The 21633-nt window shown below is 41.8% G+C and overlaps 1 protein-coding gene across 3 annotated transcripts; it reads right to left on the reverse strand.

Moving 5' to 3' along the window:
- Positions 1–585: 585 nt before the first annotated feature.
- On the reverse strand, positions 586–21591 carry ZBTB1 (zinc finger and BTB domain containing 1). 3 transcript variants are annotated; one of them, XM_060174854.1, is made up of 2 exons: positions 21473–21591; positions 586–3160 (listed from the first exon to the last, which is right to left on the reverse strand). In XM_060174854.1, the coding sequence occupies exon 2, from the start codon at positions 3144–3146 to the stop codon at positions 1005–1007; it is 2142 nt and encodes a 713-aa protein (XP_060030837.1). In that variant the 5' UTR covers positions 3147–3160; positions 21473–21591; the 3' UTR covers positions 586–1004. The 3 variants fall into 3 exon arrangements, with proteins under 3 accessions (XP_060030837.1, XP_016047425.1, XP_060030836.1); XM_016191939.2 differs by lacking the exon at positions 21473–21591 and adding an exon at positions 20704–21434; XM_060174853.1 differs by lacking the exon at positions 21473–21591 and adding an exon at positions 6393–6781.
- Between the last annotated feature and the right edge of the window lie 42 nt (positions 21592–21633).

The following is a 21633-nucleotide window of genomic DNA, read 5'->3' on the forward strand; positions in this document are numbered from 1 at the left end:
ATTTATTTTATTAGATTTATCATATACATGGCAGCTTTCTCAAGTCTCAAAATAAATTTCAAAAGTATGTAATTTTCAAGGTGAAAATCATTTTTTTCTAGGTGTCATATTTCTAGAAAGCTATTAAAGTCTATTTATAAACAAAAATAATTGATAAGCTAACACTTTAGAAATAAGAATATTTTAAATTATTTTAAAGGAATACAAGATATGTTTTTTTAATTAACTATCATAGTTAAATTTAACATCACAAAGCAAAATGACTTGTCCCACTAATTTCTCCAGTGAGATAAAGTCATTGAGTTTTACACTTAATATAAGTTTTAAATGTGATTATTAAATGATAATATTTTATCAATTAGAGGAAATATTCTTTTTATAGGAATTTCCTTATGTCCATCAATCTTTATAGGCCAAGATTCAGCCCATGTCAATCTTCAAGGTTAGATTCAGTACACCTAACCTGCCTTATGAGGTGGTCAATTTAAGAACATACATTTCACTGATAAGGGGGAGTAAAGGGTGACTAAATCACACATCAGCTTACAAAATAATAATAATAATAATAATGAGTGAATGTGATAGTTTTAAGTAATTAAAAAACAGGAATGACCAATAATGTTGGGTTTTAAAATTTCATGGGGAACCTTACAAAAAAAAAAAACCCACAGAAAATAGTGAAATCATCACCTTATTGATAAAAAACTAAAGTTTAATAGTCATTGAAGGGGTAACAACCACTTATAGTCTACATTTGAAAGTAATTTTAATCATAGCTAAAACAAACTAAAAACAGAGAATTCTATTAATAACAAAAAAGATAAACATTTAATACTAACTAAGATGTAGATACTTAAGATCCTAAACAAAAATATTAAAAGTAAAAGGGCTTTGGAATTTTTTTCCAACAATCTGCCTTATAAAATCAGTTTCTAAATAGCTCATACCCTTTGCTTTGGTGTGTTGTCAGCTATCAACTAAACATTAGCACAGTAGAAAATCACTTATGTTCTTTTCAAATGCTTGGCATTATAATGTGATCTCATATCTTTCCTCAAATTAAATTTTGCTCCACATATTCCACATGTGTATAGATGTACATCCATGTGCTGTTCCAGCTGTTCATTATTTGGGAATATCTGAAAGCAGACCTGGCATATTGTCTCACCAGCAGATAAGTGAGAAATCATATGCCTCACATGGTCATGTTTTCTGAAGTTTCCTTGATCACAAATGGAACAGACATACCTGGCCATGCCTTTGTGCATATCATTGTGCAGTCGCAACTGACGTTCTCTTAAAAACTGCTTCCCACATGTCTGACAAACAAACTGTTTCTCCTTAGTATGGACAGTATAGTGTTCTCTTAAGTGACACCGCTGATAAAATCCTTTTCCACACAGATTACAAAAATGCTTTCGTCTGTGATCTCTTTCATTTTCTTCCATCATAGCACTCTTAAACATATCTTGCTCTAGGCAATTAGACATGTGTTCAACCACTAGATTTTCAGTTTCAAAACGCTGGCCACAATTAGGACATCGAAAAGGACAGGTAGAGTGTTTGAATAACTGTTTCTTTTGAATACTGTTTATCTGGAAATGATTGTCCCTAAGATCATCTAACATTTCTACAAACATATCTCTTATTTCAGATTGCTCATCAGGATTCTCTTCCATGTCCATTTTCTCCTCAGCATTTCCTAGTCCATTCATAGTCAGATCTTGGGGCTCTCCACATCGTTGGGCATGTTCCTGAAGCTGTCTACCCTTAACAAGTATTTGTCCACATTTTCCACATGCACAGATATTTTCAATGTGTTTGGCTAAGTAATGAGATGAGAGATCCTCCTCAGTTATTGTGAGTCCACATAGCTCACAGGAGACATTTTCAGTATCCTCTTGGACAGGACTGCTGCTGTTAGGAGGCCTCATGTTTTCTAAACCACTTCTTTCATTAGCATTTATTGACATCCGAGGTTTTAGAGTTTTCCTACCACTTTTTTTAATACTGACATCTTCTTCAACATAGTATCTATAAAACTGTTCTTCAGGTTCATCTTCTAATTCATCATTGTCAGTGGATTCATTACAGTCTTTATCATTAACTTTAATAATGTTAAAGTCTTTCAGTTCATCTGTAGGAATATCTTCTGGCTCCATCTTGATAATGATTCTTTTTCTCTCAGCAGCTCTGCTTTTTTCTTCGCTAGCTAATTCAGACTCCATTGTGCTTTTTCTGCTTCCCGAAGTTGAAGTTGAATCATCAGCAGCAACCTGACTTGTGTCTCCTCTGTATTTGTCTGTCTGTGTAGAAAATGTTTTTGAAGAATCCTTTTCACCAAATTCAGCTTTGATATTATTGTCTTTCCCATCTCTAATGTCTACTATCCTGTGAAACGATCTTGTGTTTTGGTATGAATGTCTGTTAGTACAAGTTAACACATGTTCATCTAGTAACTTCTCACAGCTAAAGCCAAAACCACAACTATCACAGGTGAAACTCCGTCCAAAACGTCTCGAGACACGTTCTTTTGGTGTAGATAATTTGGACACAGAACTTTTTTTACACACATCAAACAGTGGTTCAGGAAAATTCCCTAATGGCAAAGACTCCTCATCAGGCTCTCTATTATGTGGTGTATTCACTGTTGAACTTGGCTCTGCACACCACTTGTTAGTTTCACTGCCATTTCTAGGCCCAGTATCTTCATACATTCTCACCCCAAATATCATTTTGCTGTTCTGTTTGCTAGAAGCAGAAGATGAACATTTTGAACTAGAACAATCTGCGTCCTGTATATCTTCTAAGCAGTCAGGAACATTGTACAGCTGGAGATAGTTCATTGCCACTTTAAACTGCTCAAAACTTGAGGGAGCTGTCATAATTTTCCCTAAATACATAAACTGCAAAATGAGATCAAAACACTCGGCACTAATTTTCATGTTGCTAAGATTCAGTTGTGCAGTACTATGTTGATGGTTCATGAAAAACATTCTAAAATAGGAGCTACAGGCAGCCAGAACTGCTTTGTGTGCTTGAAAGTAAATGTCATCAATTGCAATACAACAGTCACAGAGAAAGCCCCATTCTCTTTGGTTGTTTAGTTGCTGAAGAACGTAGCTGCTGTGGCTGGGCTTTGCCATCTTCTAGAAGAGACCTATTTAAAACAGAAATACAGAGTCAGATGATACCAAAAAAGCACTTGAAGGGAATGATTTTGATTATGATTTGCGACTTGTATGACTTTGCAATCAACAACGAAGTTATGAGTAGTTTTCCATCTGAATGCAGCAAGACTCAAGAATATATACCTGAATCATTTTTCAACTTGAAGATGAAGACACTCAGTCACTTACTGACACTTATTTTGATTCAGAAATACAAAGTTATCAATAGCAAAATTCATTATTTTGGCTACATTAGAATCAAGGGCGGCAGCCCAAAAGGTAGAGCAGTAGATAAAGTATAGATTCTCAAGCATGGGGTCCTGAGTTCAATCCCTGATATGGCATGTGCCAGATTGATGCTCTAGTCTCTCCACCCCTACGCCAACACTCTCAAATAAATCTTAAAAAAAAAAAAAAAAAGACACACCTCAAGGTATAGGAAATTGAAAGAAGGGATGGGAGACAGCTCAGTGAGTAATGCACATGTGTACATGTGTTAGGCCTTGGTTTATTCCGACACTACATAAAACAATAAATAAGTAAATAAAATTGGAAGGAAAAAAAGTGGTTGAAAAGGTCTTGGAAAAAAGTTAAACTGAACATGAATGGTTTGAGTGTAGAGGATTAAAAATTATCTTGAGGGCTGGGGAGATAGCATAATGGTTATGCAAACAGACTCTCATGCCTGAAGCTCCAAGATCCCAGGTTCAATCCCCAGCCCCACCATAAGACAGAGCTGAGCAGTGCTCTGGTCTTCTCTGTCTTTCTCTGTATCACACTCTCTCTCAATAAAATAAATATATATAAAAAATGTAAAATTAGAATTTAAAAAAAGTCTTGGGCAGGGGAGATAACATAATGGTTATGTGAAAGACTTTCAGGCCTGAGCCTCCAACATCCCAAGTTCAATCCCCCACATCACCAGAGGCCAGAGCTGAGTAGTGCTCTGGTAAAAATAAATAAATAATATTGATATTGAGGAATTATTACAAAAAAGTGTAAGCATGGTGAAAGTATCTTAGTGTGTTAAAGAGTCTATCTTTTTTTTTTTAATTTTTAAAAAGATTTTCTTTATTCATGAGAAAGATAGGAGGAGAGAGAAAGAACCAGACATCACTCTGGTACATGTGCTGCCGGGGACTGAACTTGGGACCTCACACTTGAAAGTCCAATGCTTTATCCACTATGCCACCTCCCGGACCACAAGTCTGTATCTTTTAGGACTACATACTGATGTAGTTATAGAGGAAATAATATCTTGTAACTCAAAATAATCCAATGGGATAGCTGTGAGGTAGTATGTTAATGACTACTGAAACTATGGGAGATTTAATTCTATTTGTATGTTTAAAAATTTCCACAGGAGAACGCCTCTGGTTTAAAAAGCTTGAAAATGATACCTAGTAACTGAAATTATACAAAACAAATGTTAATATCTTACTCAAAGAGTGAAAGAAAACAGAGCCAGTAAAACAGCTCATCTGGTATTATGTTGTTCTGTCATGGTGTAACCCAGGTTGCAGCTTGGCCCCCACCACACACTGCACAGAATGAAGCTTTGGTGTTGTGGTGGCATTCTCTCTGCCTCCAGCAAGAAAAAGAAAGAGAAAGGAAGGGAGGGGAAGGCAGGGAAAGAGAGAGAAAGAAAAAGAAAAAAGAGAGGGAGAGGGAAAGAAGAGGAGAGGAGGGGAGGGGCAGAGAGGAGGAGGAGTAGAGAGAGGAAGGTGGAGTAGCTCAGTTGGACAGAGCACTGCTCTGCCACGGGTATAAGTGAGCCTGGCCCCACCAAACTGACAGAAGCGTTGGGTGCTGTGGTCTCTCTCTGCTCTCTATGTACAAGAATAAACAATATAACATAACACTAAATAAAATTTTTTTCAGTGAAAAACTGGGGCAGCAGGATTGCTCACTTGGTAATGTGCCTACTCTGCCATACACTCAATCCAGGTTCAAGCACGGGGCCCCACAGTAGTGGTGAAAACCAGTGCTATGCTCTCCCTCCCTCCCTTTCTCTCTCTCTCCCATTGTGTGTGTGTGTGTGTGTGTGTGTGTGTGTGTGTGTGTGTGTAAGCCATTGGAGAAGAGCACTGAAGCATGTGATAAACTAAAAAGAGTGAGAAGACAATATTCAACTGCCTAAAGGTAGTACAATGGCAGAGAATCAGAACTGCAGGTATGTGGGTCCAGGAAAGATCTGCAAGAGTGATACTCTAGTTTTTTCTCTCTCATTAATATCTATTAAAATAATCTATGCATATAAAAATAGTGCCTCCCCACCTGTTTAATGGTGTGTGTATATATATATATATATATATATATATATATATATATATTTGTCTCCAGGATTATCACTGGGGCTCGGTGGCTGCACTACAAATCCACTGCTCCTGGAGGCCATTTTTTGTTGCCCCTGTTGTTTATTGCTGTTCTTATTACTGTTGTTGCTATCGTTGTTGTTGGATAGGACAGAGAGAAAAACTGAGAGAGGAGGGGAAGACAGAGAGGGGCAGAGAAAGATAAACACCTGCACACCTGCTTCACCGCCTGTGAAGCGACTCCCCCGCAGGTGAGGATCCTTACATTGGTCCGTGCACTTAACTCGCTGCACTACCACCCTGCCCCCAGAGGATATTTTTTTTAATTATAATTTTATTTATTTATTGAACAGAGACAGAAAGAAACTGACAGGGGAGGAGGAGGTGAGAGGGAAAGAGACAGTGAGACATCTTCCGTCCTGCTTCACCACTTGTGATGCCTTTCCCCCTGAAGGTGGGGACCAGGGTTTGAACCCTGGTCCTTGCACACTGTAATGTGTGTGCTTAACCAGGTATGCCACTGCCTGGCCCAAGGATGAAATTTCTAAGTTTTCAATTGTTTTGTAGGACTCAGAGGGAATAATTATCTCAAAAGTCTCTCTATTAATGAGTTTTTCAAAATGAAACAAGTGGGTTGGGGATATAGCATAATTGTTATACAAAACACTCTCATGTCTGAGGCTCTGAGGTCCCAGGTTCAATCTCTAGCACCACTATAAGCCAAAGCTGAGTAGTGTTCCAGTCTCTCTCTCTCTCATTAAAATAAAATGGTTACAAAAGTAGAGGAGGTGGAGGAAGGGGAGGAAGAGGAAGAAGTAAGCTTGTTCAGAGGATAATGAGTGAGTGCTATGTGGAAGTAAAGGAAATACCGCTGTGGATGATGAAAAAGCCACTCTGGATCACAGACCTAGTTCAATCTGGTTCTGCCACTGTTGTCCTCACTGGTCCCAAGTTTCTGAACTGTCAAAGCAGGGACAATTCCTCAAATAATGTATCAAACATGAAGATCCATAGAAGCAGCATATAAAATGTGTAGTGCTTGGCACCTGATAATTATAGAAGTAACAGCAATATAATGGGAATTCATCTGTAAAAATTCAAAAGCTTTAAACAATGACACAGTTTAACAGTTCCCAGAATCCACCTAATTTCAATGAAAGACAGCTTGTTGACCAGTAACCAAAATTAATGCAATTACAAAGAAGATCAGGGCAGGGGTAGATAATATAATAGTTATGTGAAGAGACTCTGATGCCTGAGGCCCCAAAGTCCCAGGTTCAATCCCCTGCACCACCAGAGCTGCTCAGTGCTCTGGGGAGAAAAAAAAAAAAAAAAGAAAGATCAATTTGACAGGTAAGTTTGTAGTTATAGTAGTCAGTTCAGTCAAGCTAGTGAAGACATACATTCTTTTAACATCAAACACTATAAACAAGGGCTTCTATAGCGTTTTAATGCACATTTATTATTTCAGCAAATATTGAGTGCTTTGGGGTATCAGGCACTCTACGAAGTACTGAGAACCAACAATAGCTTAGATATTCTCATTAAAAGGATACAGCATTGAGGAGAATTGTGACTTTTTTCTAAAACAGTGACTTGGATTTACTTATTTTGGTCACCATTGGGGCTTCACCACACTAAGCCAACTTTTTCTCATAGAGAAAATAGAGACAGAGATGGACACCATAACATTGAAGCTTCCTTAAGTGTTGTAGGGGCCAAGCTCAATCTGGGTTGTGCCCAAGACAAACCAAGCATACTAAGAGAGCTTTCTTACTGGCCCTAGTGACATCACTCTACATGTACTCAGTAAAGTGTTCCCTCCATACTGCAATTGAGACAGTTCAGGGCCAGCATGAATATGAATCCGACTATCTGTCTGTCTATATTACTATCTCTCCTTCATAGAACTAGAAACTAAACAAATACTGTGGCTAAAATTAATTCTAATACTATAACTTCTCAGCTGACTTAAAACCAGTTTCATCAGTGTTAAATGCAAATATCCAAGTTCTGAGTAAAGCTGACTTTAGGTAGAGTAACATTTAGTACCAGTTACTTGCACATTGGTGCTAGCAGATTTATTGTTACAACTCATTCAGAAATGCCTTAAGAAGGCTTCATACCAAAACAAACAAAAAACAGGATTAAAAAATCTAAATTCCTGTGAGAATTTAACTTGTTTATAATTCATTCACTTTTAGTAAACAAGAATTTCAGTCTGGGAGTCGGGCAGTAGTGCAGAGGGTTAAGCGCAGGTGGTGCAAAGCACAAGGACTGGCATAAGGATCCCGGTTCGAGCCCCGGCTCCCCACCTGCAGGGGAGTCGCTTTACAAGCGGTGAAGCAGGTCTGCAGGTGTCTGTCTCTCCCCCTCTGTCTTTCCCTCCTCTTTCCATTTCTCTCTGTCCTATCCAACAACAACAACATCAATCATAACTACAACAACAAAACAAGGGCAACAAAAGGGAATAAAAAATAAATATTAAAAAAAAAAGAATTTCATTACAAGTCTCAAAGGAAATTTATTCTCTTTTCAATTTTTACTTGCTATCCTTAATAATGTCATAGTAAAGTATCTTAAGGTAAAAAAACAACTTGCTTAATATTAACAGCTGTTCTTGTTTCTATAAATGAAATCTGTGACTGCTTCTGTTGTGTGACTAGTTGCATCAATGATAGAACAAGTTTATTACAGTGAGAAGTCAAGGCCTAGAGTTGAGAACAGAAACTTCAAATGTGACCAAGTCAAGCATTCTCCTAAGACTAGAAAGACACTCAGTTTGCCTCACTGTTGAGTTTTCCAAGTAATGAAGTTTTCCAGTAAGAAGTAGGGGCTATTTAGGTGATGAAAATTTTTTAGTTTGAAAAGTTTACCAGGGAGCAGAGCCAGGTGGTGGTGCACCTGGTTGAGTGCATGTTACAATGCTCAAGAACTGGGTTCAAGCCCCTGGCCCCCACCTGCAGGGGGAAAACTTTGCAAGTGGTGAATGAAGCAAGTTTGCAGATGCCTCTGTCTCTCTCCTTCTCTATCTCCCCTCCCTTCTCGATTTCTGGCTCTCTGTCAAATAAAGGTAATACAAATCTTTTTAAAAAATATTTTATTTATTAATGAGAAAGGAGGAGAGAGAGAACGAACCAGTCATCACTCTGGTACATGTGTTGCGGTGGATTGAACTCAGGACCTCATGCTTGAGGGTCCAATGCTTTATCCATTACGCCACCTCCCAGACCAGTCAGTGTATTTTCATTCTCTGGTTAAGCATATTTTTCTACTACCAGTTTTTTAAAAAAAAATATTTATTAATGGGAGTCGGGCTGTAGCGCAGCGGGTTAAGCGCAGGTGGCGCAAAGCACAAGGACCGGCATAAGGATCCCGGTTCGAACCCCGGCTCCCCACCTGCAGGGGAGTCGCTTCACAGGTGGTGAAGCAGGTCTGCAGGTGTCTATCTTTCTCTCCTCCTCTCTGTCTTCCCCTCCTCTCTCCATTTCTCTCTGTCCTATCCAACAACGACGACAACAACAATAATAACTACAACAATAAAACAACAAGGGCAACAAAAGGGAATAAAAAAAAAATTAAAAAAAAAATTTATTAATGAGAAAGGAGGAGAGAGAGAAAGAAGCAGACATCACTCTGGTACATGTGCTGCTAGGGACTGAACTCAGGACCTCATGTTTGAGAGTCCAATGCTTTATCCACTGTGCCACCTCCCGGACCACTATAAACCTTCTCTTTAAAATTTACCCTTTCATTTCATTTAAACAGTCATCTAGCACTTTAAATGCTTTATTTTAAATGTCTTTATTTTATTTATTCATAAAAAAGCAAGGAAGACCTACTAAAATATATCTCTACGGTGTTTTTTCACAAGTGACTGACTCTTCTTAGTAAAAGTGGGATTTTTTTCTTACTGTATTCTTGCACTTAATGTTATCCAGTAGATGTGGGTTTCGGTAAATTTCTCACTGACACAGCAGAATTTCAGAAATATTTTTCTTTCATTGCTAAATATCTTATATTGAAAAAAAAGCTTTTTTTTTTTTTTTGCCTCCAGGGTTATCACTGGCGTTCAGTGTCTGTGCTAGGAATCCACTGCTCCTGGAGGCCATTTTTCCATTGTTGTTGGATGGGGCAAAGGGAAATTGAGAGAGGAAGGGAGGAAAGAGAGGGGGAAAGAAAGATAAGACACCTGCAGACCTGCTTCACCAATTGTGAAGCGACCCCCCTGCAGGTGGGAAGCTGAGAGCTCGAAGCGGGATCTGTAAGCCAGTCCTTGCGCTTCGCACTATATGCACTTAACCCGGAGCGCCACCGCCTGTCCCCCTCTCTATTTCATCTCTATCAAAAAAAAGTCAGCCAGGTCTGGCTCCATGGAAAAAAGTCTTGTTGGAAGTAGCTTTTGCCCCAGTCATAGTCAATTATACTTTAAGGGTGCCTTCGTTACAAATCCACTGTTCCTGGCGGCCATTTTTTTTTCCCATTTTAGTCAATAGGACAGAAAAATTGAGAGAGGAGAGGGAGAAAGATAGACACCTGCAAACCTGCTTCCCCAGCAGGTGGGGAGCGGGGGCTGGAGCCCACGTACTTGTGCTTCCTACTATGTGAGCTTAACCGGGTGCGCCACCGCCTGCCCCCTCTCTATTTTATCTCTATCAGAAAAAGTCAGCCAGGAATGGTGAAGCTGAATGAGTTAACACCCCACTCACCTACCCCCTCCAAAAATAGTAATAGTAAGTGAATAAAGAAATATCTTTAGGGATTTTGAAGCGACTATTCCTGGAAAATGAATAATCCACAATTTATTTGTGTCACAGACTTGCATTGCCAAGGTAGACCAGAGGACAATCTGCAGTTTCAACCAGTTTCCAGCAGACTCCATTCTGAATTCAGCCCCCACTCTATGGAATTACTGTGGACCTCAAAAGACAGTTAAGTGTATACACTCATTTCCTCTTCCCTATCTCTATGTCTATATATGGATTTGAGACTTTTTTTTTTAATTGAGGAGGTTATGGCCTTACAGTGCAGTCATTGATATGAATTAATAGTGGGGGCTGGGCAGTGGCGCACTGGATTAAGCACACATATCGCCATGCCCAAGGATCTGGGTACTAGCCAGGAGGACGCTTCCTGAAGAGGTAAAGCAGGTTTGCAGGTGTCTTTCTTTCTCCTACTCTATCTCCCCTCCCCTCTCAATTTCTCTCTGTCCTGTAAAGTAAAACTAAATTAAGAAGAAAAAGAAAATGGCCACCAGGAGCCATGGATTTGTAGCAACAACCCTGGTTGGGGAAGAAAAAAAAAACCTTAAGAGTAAAGTATAAAGTTTAGAAAAAATAAAGTATGAATTGTATTAGAAAGAAGGCTTTAGAAAGAATATAAGATTTCAGTGAAGCCCTGACATATGAATAGGACAGAAAAAAATAGAAGGTAAGGGAAAAGGCATTACAGATAGTTGTATAGATGTATATGTAAATAATTGGGAAAGGTTCTTTGCAGCATAATAAACTCCTCTCTTTCCTTCTTTTGAAATTTCCTTTCTTTTTTCAAAAAAATATTTATTTAATGGACGGTGATGGAGATTTTGAGAGGGAAGGAGGAGACAGGGAGAAAGAGAGACACCTACAGCCCTGCTTCACTGCCCGCCCCCTTGCAGGTGGGGACTAGAGCTTGAATCCATGGAAGAGATGGAAGGAAAGAACTGGCAATTTAATGGAGAAAAAGACGGGTTTGTTTACTTTATCAGACTAGTAGTTAGGAAGAGAGGGTAAATGACAACTGTAATACAATATGAACAGCTAACACTTGTTAAGTCTTACTTTTGTAGGATTGGCCTCCACAGAAATGTTCAGACAGGCCTATTCCAAACTGTCCAGAGCAGGCCTTTTTCCACTATGTTTCATCCTGGTATGTGGAACTAAGGCCAGTTCAGTTCCTATGGACCTCAGGGGAAGTGTTACCATAACATTAAAGAACGCAGATTACCTAGATTTAGGAACAACTCCAGAAATAACCCTGTTATCTGAGAAATCTATCTTAAGGCAGGGCAAGACATCAAGCAGCAAGGTTTTGTCACGAGACCCCTCTCCTCTCCTTGCCAATTCAAGCCCTCCATGTCATTCCTAAACTCAGTATAAAAACACTGGCTTGTTCTGTTTACCTCCAATTTTATAGCCACATAAATTCTCCATACGTATATGATAATATGTATAATAATAAGATATATGTCTTTTTCTCTAACCTACTTGATGTTAGCATTTTGCTAGTTCATCCCCAAAAGAACTAAACATTTATATCTTACATATATGTATTGCATGCATACTTTTATCATTTAACCATACAAAATTCTACAAAGTAGTCCTTGTTTTAAGATTCGTATTCCAAATAAGAAACAGACACAATATATTACAGAACCTTCCTAAATTCACAGTATGATTCTTGGGCCTAAGGATAATGGTCTTGACAGTTTTGCCAACCTCTACAAGTAAGATCACCTCAATAAAATCTTTCCCTAGGGTGACATTTCCATTTCCAGGGTATATAGTCAGTTCTATAAATATAAACTCAATTTTTTGTTTTCTCCCTGAGACCAGTTGTTCCTAAAGACAAAAGGTTTTACTTAAAGCCATTAAATTAGTTTAGAAAGTTCTGATTACAATTGAACTATGTTCCAAAACTTTGTTTTTAGATTACTTTAGAATTTAAAACACATATTCCCATAGAAGCAATGCTATGAAATGGTGTCTCCATTCTATGCTCACATTCTAAAACATTAAAAACCCTCATGTGATTACTGGTCCTAACAGGCTATACCATTACTACAGCATTAGTCCTAACAGAGACTCAGTACAGCAGTGTCTCCCATAGCTTTCAAGGACAGGGATTTAAACTTAATGGCTTTGTATTCCCTGTGCCTAGCGGCTACAGACAGACTATGACCCACATAGTCAACGACTGCCACCTCTCCAGATTCAAAGGAGGTCTCGAAACTTTACATCAGGCTCAACCTGACGCTGTTGACTGGCTACGGAAGAAGGGCAAACGCTAGAAGAAGAAGCACACTCTTCCCACATAGCTGGCACTCGCTGTAATGACAACCCAGGAAGCACACACTAAGATTTGATACACTTATTTTGCTATAAGGAAACCTCTTTAAATTTGCTTTTTCATCTATAAAATAGGGATATCATGTGCCTCACAGGCGTCAGGGCTAACAAATGTTTGTCTTTTCTTTTTTAAGTTTTTAAAAAAATATTTATTTTCCCTTTTGTTACCCTTGTTTTTTATTGTTGCTGTTACTGATGTCGACATTGTTGGGTAAGATAGAGAGAAATGGAGAGAAGAAGGGAAGACAGAGAGGGAGAGAGAAAGATAACACCTACAGACCTGCTTCACTGCTTATGAAACGACTCCCCTGCAGGTAGGGAGCCAGGGGCTTGAACCCGGTTCCTTACACAGGTCCTTGCACTTTGCTCCACAAGCGCTTAATCCGCTGTGCTACCACCCGACACTCCCTCCTCCCTTCCAGGCACCTCTGCATCAATGATGTTTACCTGAAACAGGAATATTCCAATCTGCAGAGGTTGCTTGTACGTACACAAAATGTTATGCCTTTGGAGACTGCTGTTTGGTTAGTATTCTGTCTTTTTGATGGTCAAGTCAACAGATACCACATTTAAAGTGTGTGCAGATCTGCTGCTGCCAACCATAGCTATGAGTTAGGAAATTACAATAGAAAACTCAATGAAATTTAATCTACATAATTTTTCTTTGTGAAGACCAAAAGAAGGGTTCTGAGTAAGACAAGGTTTTAATTCCTATACTTTGTTTTGCCTATTTTAATTGTTAGGAGACAACTGCTTTGCCTTTTTGCTTTAGACCAAGATAATGGTTAAGTGTGGCCAACTAAATAACTTATGAATGCTTTTTTTTCTTGTAATTCAGCAGCCTTATAGGTGTAGGAAATGAATCTGTCCACATAGGTACCAAAAGGAACATAGTGGCTTCTGGAATAGCCGCCTGTCCTCCAGAAGTGGAAAAGCTGCTCAAACAATGCAGGCTGTTCTTTAATTTTTATCTGTTCACCCTAAAGAGGCAACAGAGCATCTTTTGACCACTAGAGGGTGCTATATAAACAGGAGGCTTCTCTCAAACCGCAGATTGACCAGGAAGTCCTTTTTCGCATTTGTATTCTTAGGGCTTACTTTGTGCTGCGATTATTTCAAAGTTCTCACTTTGTGAACTCTGGTTTCACCCAGGCCCCACCCAGAACTCCCTCCTCTATCAACTGTCTCTGCTGGTACCATCATGTGCCAAGCACCCGGGCTAGATGGAAGTCACTTACGATTTTTTTTCTTTTGTAATTTTAAGTCTTACCACTCTTTTTACAAAGTATTTCTCTAATTTATCCCTCTATTTTTCCATCCCAACCTCCCCTGAACTTGTGAGGCCTCTATTACCAAGAGCCTTCTTTACTTGGTCCCTCAAATCCACCCTTCATCATTAGATGATTTTCTAAAATATCAATTGTGAGAGAAAGGGGGGAGAGATGAGATGATGCAGATCGAACTCAGGACCTCATGCATGAGATTCCAATATCCATACACTGTCTCACCTCCCTGGTCGCTCATCAGATGATTTATTCAATATAAAGAACAAAAATGGGGCCATTCAGTCTTCAGCTTAAAACCTTCAGTGGTTTCTCACAGGCTGGAGTACATACTTCTCAGCAGGGCCTACAGAGCCCTAGAACCCACCTATCATGTCTTTTGTTTATCTACTTCCGGCTTCAAACCTCCTTCAAGCAAAGTAGAACTGCTAGCTACTCCCCACCCCCATATGCTTAAAATATTTCTCACCTCCATTTTCTTCTCATGCTGACTCGCCAGTCTGAACCGCCCACCTATCACTTAAGAACCAGTTTATCTCCTTTCCTGAAAGCAATACCTCCTCTCCCAACTTTTAGGTTTTGGTATTATTGTGTACAGCCTTGTTATTTTACACTTATTATACTATTATCATCAGAACAGCAACATAAAGTAGTAAGGTACAGACTAACCAGTCTGCCTGGGTTCAAATTCTGGTTCTGCCAATTAAGAGAAGCTTGTAAGCAGTCTGAGTGACGATCTTAACCAATGTGTGCCTCTATTCTCTCACCTGGAAATGGGGATAATCCTTCCTAACATTTAAAATTATTAATGTAGTGTCTGGCATGGAGTAAGTGCTAAAAAAGAATCATAATTTTTCTATGAATGTAATGGTATCCTCTTCTAGATTACGAGTAACCTGAATGCAAGGGCTTGTGGTTTGTTCATTTCTCTGCAATACAAGGACTCAGTAAATGTTGCTGAATAAGTGGTGAGGCAACTCTACAATAATGGAAGGAATTACCCAGTTTCCACATATTTTAAAATAGTATTGTTTCCAATTTCATGGTGCCAATGTTTTAATTCTTTAAAGAATCCTGACTTCATGCTCTAGAGTACCCTAAAAATTGTGCTCATTCCAAGAAGTTTAATTCCATTTTAAAGTCTTAAAACCTCTTTAATATTAGGGGCCAAGTGGTGGCTCACCTGGTGTTGCCATGCCTAAGAACCAGAGTTCAAGCCCTGAGTCTGGACCAGCAAAGGGGAAAGGGGGAGATTCAAGAGTGGTGGTGAAGTGCTGCAGAAGCCTTTTCTTCTCTATGTCTTGCTCTCTGCCTCCTTATTATAGTGTCTCACCCACTACCAAAAAGAAAAAGGGGAAAAGACAGACAGAGAGACAGACCTGAGAGGTGGTATAGTGGATAAAGTGTTGTAATCTCAAGCATGAGTCAAACCCCAACAGTGCATGTGCTAGAGTGCTGCTCTGGTTATCTCCCTCCTCCTCTCTCTTTCATTCATTCATACATGCATACATACATAATCTTTGTTTTCACCAGAGTACTGCTCAGCTCTGTCTTATGGCGGTGCAGGAGACTGAGCCTGGGACCTCAAGAGGCTCCTCACCTGCGGGTGGGGGGGGGGGGGTCGCTACACAAGCGGTAAAGCAGGTCTGCAGGTGTCTCTCTCTTCCCCTCCTCTCTCAATTTCTCTCTGTCCTATCCAGCAGCAGCAACAACAATAGTAACAGCAACCACAACAATAAAAACAATGATGGAAAAAAGATGGCTGCCAGGAGCAGTGGATTGGTAGTGTAGGCACTGAGCCCCAGTGAATCCTGGAGGCAAAAAAAAAATTACCCCAAGGTTGTCAGGAGAATCAGTTGAATAGTATATGGGAAATTGCACTGTAATATTTTGACCACTGTATAAAAGTTACCAAGATTGAAATCTTTCTCACACACATACACACACACACACATACACACCACACAGGATAAGCAAACCTAAACTCCACCCACTTCAACACTTATTCATTAAAAAATAGATCAAATGTCAACTAAATGTCAGGCAACTGTTGGAGGCTCAGGAGATACAGTAGAGTCTAATGGCAAAGCAGGGGGAGCACAAAGTTCTAGTCTGCCATGAACGAGGCACACGTGGCATCTCAGTTTGGATGATACTGTGCGGGCAGTAGTAGAAGCACAAAAGGGGTGGGGCAGAGGCCTCTTCCTGGGGTCAGAAAGAACTTTCCATAGAATTTCCCTCTGGACACTGAAAAGATTCCAAGCAAAGGGAATGTGTGGAAGGCTTTTGCTGTGTTAGATGGAAGGAGGGGGAATCTTAAACGGATTTTTCTTTTGTTACCAGGATTATTAGTGGGACTGGGTACCTGCACAACTCCCAATTTTTCTGGTGCACTTCCCCCTCACCTTTTTTTTAATTCCCTTTTGTTGCCCTTGTTGTTTTATTGTTGTTGTTATTGGATAGGACAGAGAGAAATGGAGAGAGGAGGGGAAGACAGATAAAGAGGATAAGGAGAAAGAAAGATAAGACACCTGCAGACCTGCTTCACCGCCTGTGAAGTGACTCCCCTGCTGGTGGGGAGCTGGGGGCTCGAACCAGGATCCTTAAACTGGTCCTTGCACTTTGCACCACCTGCACTTAACCCGTTGCGCTACTGCCAGACTGCTGGTTTCCATTTTTATAAGCCAGACAACACTCTGGCAATGACTATAAGCTCTAGTGTCCCCAACAGAATTAGTGCTCCAATCTCATGTTAATTCATATTGTAGGCTGCCCCTTCTGTCTCTTCTTTGTGGGATTTTACCAATCCTGGGCCACTTTCCCATTCAAAGAGAGAGAGAGAGACAAGAGAGAGACAGACACCACAGCACTAGAGCTCTCCCAGGTGCCCAGACTCAAAACCTGGGTTATGCCCATGGCAAAGTAAGCACCCTGCCCAGTGAGTTACTCCTCTGGCCCTGCAATCCCTCTCCTTTTCCATCTGCTGACTACCACTACCCGACAGTATTAGCCCTACCTCTAGTACTGAAGATTTAAAGTGGGGGTGGGGCTCTTCAGATGTTACATGTGCATATTACATACAAAACCAAACAGAAAACCTGGTTGGTGAGTTAATTATTTGATTTTTCCAACTTAGTTTTGAAAATTATTTTAAACACTCACATTCCTAGCACCTTCAAATAACTAATGTTGTGATTAAACTTCTAGTAGTCTTCATGGTTAGCAGACCCACTCTTTCATTACTGTAAATTATTAAACTTCTTACAAATGTGAGTTTTGTTTTGTTAATGAGTTTGGCTATCAAGGAACCCATCAGAGGCTAGACACTAACATTAAACCACGAATGAGTACAAGCCCACCAAGGTACTGTAAGTACTTCATAAGGACAAATCTACAATAGCAGCCTGGTTATATTTAAACTCTCACATCTGTTACTTAATCACAGAATTTTAAACCAGCCCTGTACATAACATTCCCCTTTCCTTTATCTAATCAATTCTCACCAAACCTGAGTAGTGAAGAAGTAACTCGAGTCTACAAATCATCATAGGTCCTACTTAAGCAGGGTGAAGGTTACACAGCAGCATAGTTATGATCCAATGTTGCCTTCTCTCCTTTTAGGCAAGGAGTTGACTCTTAAAACATTGATTAACTCTGGGGAGTGGGAGTCAGAATGACTTTCACTTTTTATATTTTATGTACTTAAGTACATGTTGAATTTTTACAGAGCACATGACTTATTTCCATTTTGAGAAAAAAAAACATGAATTTTAGCACACATAAAAATATACTTCCATGTGGTCTGGGAGATGGCACAGTGGCTAAGGCAATCCGTGACAGCACATGTACCAAAGTGACGCCTGGTTCCTCCTATCTTTCTCATTAGTAAATAAAGCCTTAAAAAAAAAAACATATTTTATAAGAAATACAAGCACAAGAAGAAAGAAAAAAGTATAGCAAGGCCAATGTGAGACAGATGTTTTTGAAACATATCTCAATTTTGGGAGTAGTGGAGGAGAGAGAAAACAATAGATTAGTGGCCCAGGTGGTGGCACAGTGAATAAAGCACTGGACTCTCAAGATGAGGTCCTGAGTTTAGTCCCCAGCAGCACATGTACCAGAGTGCTATCTTGTTCTGTCTCCTATCTCTCTCATTAATTAATAAATAAATAAAATCTTTTTTTAAAAAGTTACACTAAAAAAATAGATTGTAGCCTGAAAGAAAAAATATGTGCATGAGTGCACATATTACAGTGCGCAAGGACTCAGGTTAGAGCCCCTGGTCCCCACCTGCAGGGGAGAAAGCTTCATGAGTGGTGAAGTAGGGCTGCAGGTGTCTCCCCATTTCTCTCCCTCTCTATCACCCCATATCCTCTCAGTTTCTGTCTGTGTCTATCCAATAAATAAATAAAGATAATTAAAAAAAAAAAAGGAGAAAAAATATGTGCAAATTTTCCTGCAATTTTGTCCCAGATGGTTCCCTTCCCCTTTGGCCAGAAAGTAGCAATGACAGTAATGGTTTAACACTTTTCCTGGCTGGAGATAACCTGAAACCAGGCCTCACATTAGATTGGAAATGGTGGGTGCTGCAAGGAACAGAGATATCTTTAAAAGGTATTTGGAGGGGGCTGGACAGTAGGGCACTAGGTTAAGTGCAAATGGCCTGAAGCCCAAGGATGGGAGTAAGGACCCGGGTTGGAGTCCCCCAGCTCCCCACTTGCAGGGGGGTTGTTTCACAAGCCGTGAAAAATGGCCTCCAGTAGGAGTGGATTTGTAGGTAGTGCAGGCACCAAGCCCCAGAGATAACCCTGGAGGCCAAAAAAAAGTGTTTTGAAATGTGCTTTTCTCCAGAGCCAGAGCATGGCAAAAGAGGAACAGAAGGAAACTGAACAAAAATTGTGCAGTGGGAAAGAGGAATCAAAGGTCAAATTCAAGTGGTTTCTCTCTCCTCTGATAAATGATGGAGTAGATCCCGGTCGCCACCACAGTAAGCCATCATATGGGGAGGAAAGAATTCTAGAAAGATTGCTCAACTTGAGTACATTTTTTTTAAAGTATTTATTTATTTATTTATTTATTTATGAGAAACATAGAAGGAGAGAGAAAGAGCCAGACATCACGCTGGTACATGTGCTGCCGGGGACTGAACTGAGGACCTTGAGAGTCTGATGCTTTGTTCACTGTACCACCTCTCGGACCACGAGTACATTTTTTTATACCATGAAAATGTGGTCACAATGAAGAAATACCACTTTTAAAATTAGTATACTAATTGAAGGGTCTGAAAGAATTCAGGTTGTCTTTAACATTCATAAAGCAGTTCACCTCCATAATGCTTCACTTTTCTGTTTAAGTTAAGGAAGTCCCCATCTAGTTCCCAAAATTAAACCATTCAGTTATGTACTGAGACTATATTAAATAACCAGCAAATGATTCAAATATTCCAAGGGTTTGAGGGGCAGGGGTAGATAGTATAATGGTTATGCAAAGAAACTCTCATGCCTGAGGCTCTAAAGTCCCAGGTTCAATCCCCTGTACCACCATCAGCCACAGTAGTCTGGTAAAAATAAGTAAAAGGGCAGGGCCCAGGAGATAGCATATGGTTATGGAAAAAGCCTTTCAAGTCTGAGACCTTCAAGGTCTCAGGTTCATTCCCCAGCACCACTATAAGCCAGAGCTGAGCACCGTGCTCTGGTTAAAAACAACAAATGGAAAAGGTCATTATTGCTTTGAAGTTTATCTTAACTGACTACTTCCCCAAATCTCCTCCAGAGTATCTTGAGCTGAAACTAATTCTATCAGTAACTCCCTACCAAAAGCCTGGGATCACAGCTTGTATTTGAGTAACAGAAAAAAAAAAAAAACTGTTCCTGGAATAGTTTTCCAGCTGTTTAGAAATACACTTAGGCCAATATATAATTTGCAATATATAACTCACATTGAAGTTCGATTTACGATTATTACCATACACAAATGCCCTACTGTCCCCCACAAAGTATCAAGGGCTTTTATCAACCTCCCCCTGACGTTCCCAATTTGGAAACTGTCACGTCAACTTTCATAGCGTGCAGCCGCATTGCTAAGGTAGAAAAGGAAACTGACTTGGCTGAGTTCAGACCCTAGCAGTTATGGGTAACGACTCTAGATCTACCCTCCAGCCCATTTACCGAACACTAACAAAACTAAGTGCTCAACCGCAGGAAGCGAATGCACTTCTTTTTGCCCCAAGAAACATCTTTTCCACTGAAAATTCTCAAACCCATGACATGACTTCTTTTTTTTTTTTTTAAATGAACAACAACAACAACAACAACAAAAAAGTGTTTTCCGGCAGGAGAGGCTGGGAAAAGCGTGGCAAGAATGCTCTGCTCTTACGCCTCCACCCTCGGAGCGCGCCCAAGTCTGCGGCCTCGGGCTCCGGGACACTTCCCCCCCTCCCAGCGCCCAGGAGTCGCAGCTGTGAGTTGAGAGAAGCGGGCTCTGGACACGTCAATCAACTGGGTCCTCCCGCCTCCCGTCTACACCTCCCCTCCCCCCCTCAAAAAAAAAATAGAAAAGGGGGAAAGAAGGCAACTAATTCGTGAACTAGTCCCCGTCGGGGCTTCGCCTCCAAGCCGGGGAGGCCGTTCGTTCCGGACCGGGCGCGCCAGCGGGCGGCGGGATCGCGCAGACGGCCCGACAGCCGCCCGTCGCCGGGTCCTCGCAGCGCGCCCGCCGCGCTCCGGCTCCCCGCACGGGTCGGCCCTGCACCCTGCCAGGCCCGGTGGCCCGCCGCCGTCTGGCCAGGGCCAAAGTTGCGCAAATAGCCTCACAACTGGCAAATACTCACCGGCCGCAGCTGGAACCGGGGCTGCGGAGGTTTTAGGGAGTTTAAGGCAAATCCACCGCGGGAAAGGCGGGCGGAGGCGAAGGGGCCGCGAGCTGCAGTGGCGGCGGCGCTCGGGCTGGGCTGCGCGGAGAGGTTCTGGCTCTGCCAGGGACTGTGCTGCAACAAAGGACTTCCGCTGCCGCACAGCCGCGCCTGCCGCACCGCACTGAGCCGGCCCCGCTTACGCGGCGACTCCGGGTCTGCCCACCAGTTCGCTGCGGCGTCCGCCAGCCTTCCCCTCCCTCTCGCCCGCCCACCCACTCCGCCGCTGGCTGCTAGGGGCACCCGCGGTCGCCTGTTTGTTGCAACAAGTTTCTGCGTCGGGCTCCGAGGAGGCTGGCGCAACCCGCACCGCGGGGGCCGACGCGGAGGCGGCGGCTTGACCACCCCTCTCGCCCCTCTCCCGAGGGCGGCCTTGAGACCTCCTCCTCCTGTTTGCACAGCTGGATAGGACTGGGCTCCTCTCCACTCCCCAAGGACAGGATGCTGCTTCCGCGCTCCGTCCAGATGTCAGACCCCCTGCCCCGAGGGGCTCGGCTGGGCCCTCCCTCGCAGCACGCCCCCGGCAGTGTGGGGGCGCCCGTACCCTCGCCGCGTCCCAGTGCCCTCAGGGTCGCCCATTTCCCGCGCTCACCCCCACCCCCGCCGTTCCTGGGCCTCTTCGTCTCGAGTCTCTTCCCTCGCCATGCCCCACCCGGACGCCCCCGAAGCAGCCTCCCAGGCCCCGCACCTTCAACTCTCCCCGCGAACACGCGGGCGTGGGCTTCCCCACCCCCACCCCTGAGCTGAGAGGGTGCCCGTGCTTTTGCACCGCCTGGGGAAAGTCCCCGGGTCACGCGGTTGTGTGTGGGGGAGCTTGTGACGCTCAAGCCGGTCTCCACGTTTCCGCCC

This window comes from Erinaceus europaeus, chromosome 16, assembly GCF_950295315.1.
Source record: "Erinaceus europaeus chromosome 16, mEriEur2.1, whole genome shotgun sequence".
Taxonomy (NCBI): Eukaryota; Metazoa; Chordata; class Mammalia; order Eulipotyphla; family Erinaceidae; genus Erinaceus; species Erinaceus europaeus.

Bases quoted from the DNA above. Each gene is read 5' to 3' on its own strand.
- ZBTB1 (XM_060174854.1), bottom strand. From the start codon at position 3,146: ATGGCAAAGCCCAGCCACAGCAGCTACGTTCTTCAGCAACTAAACAAC.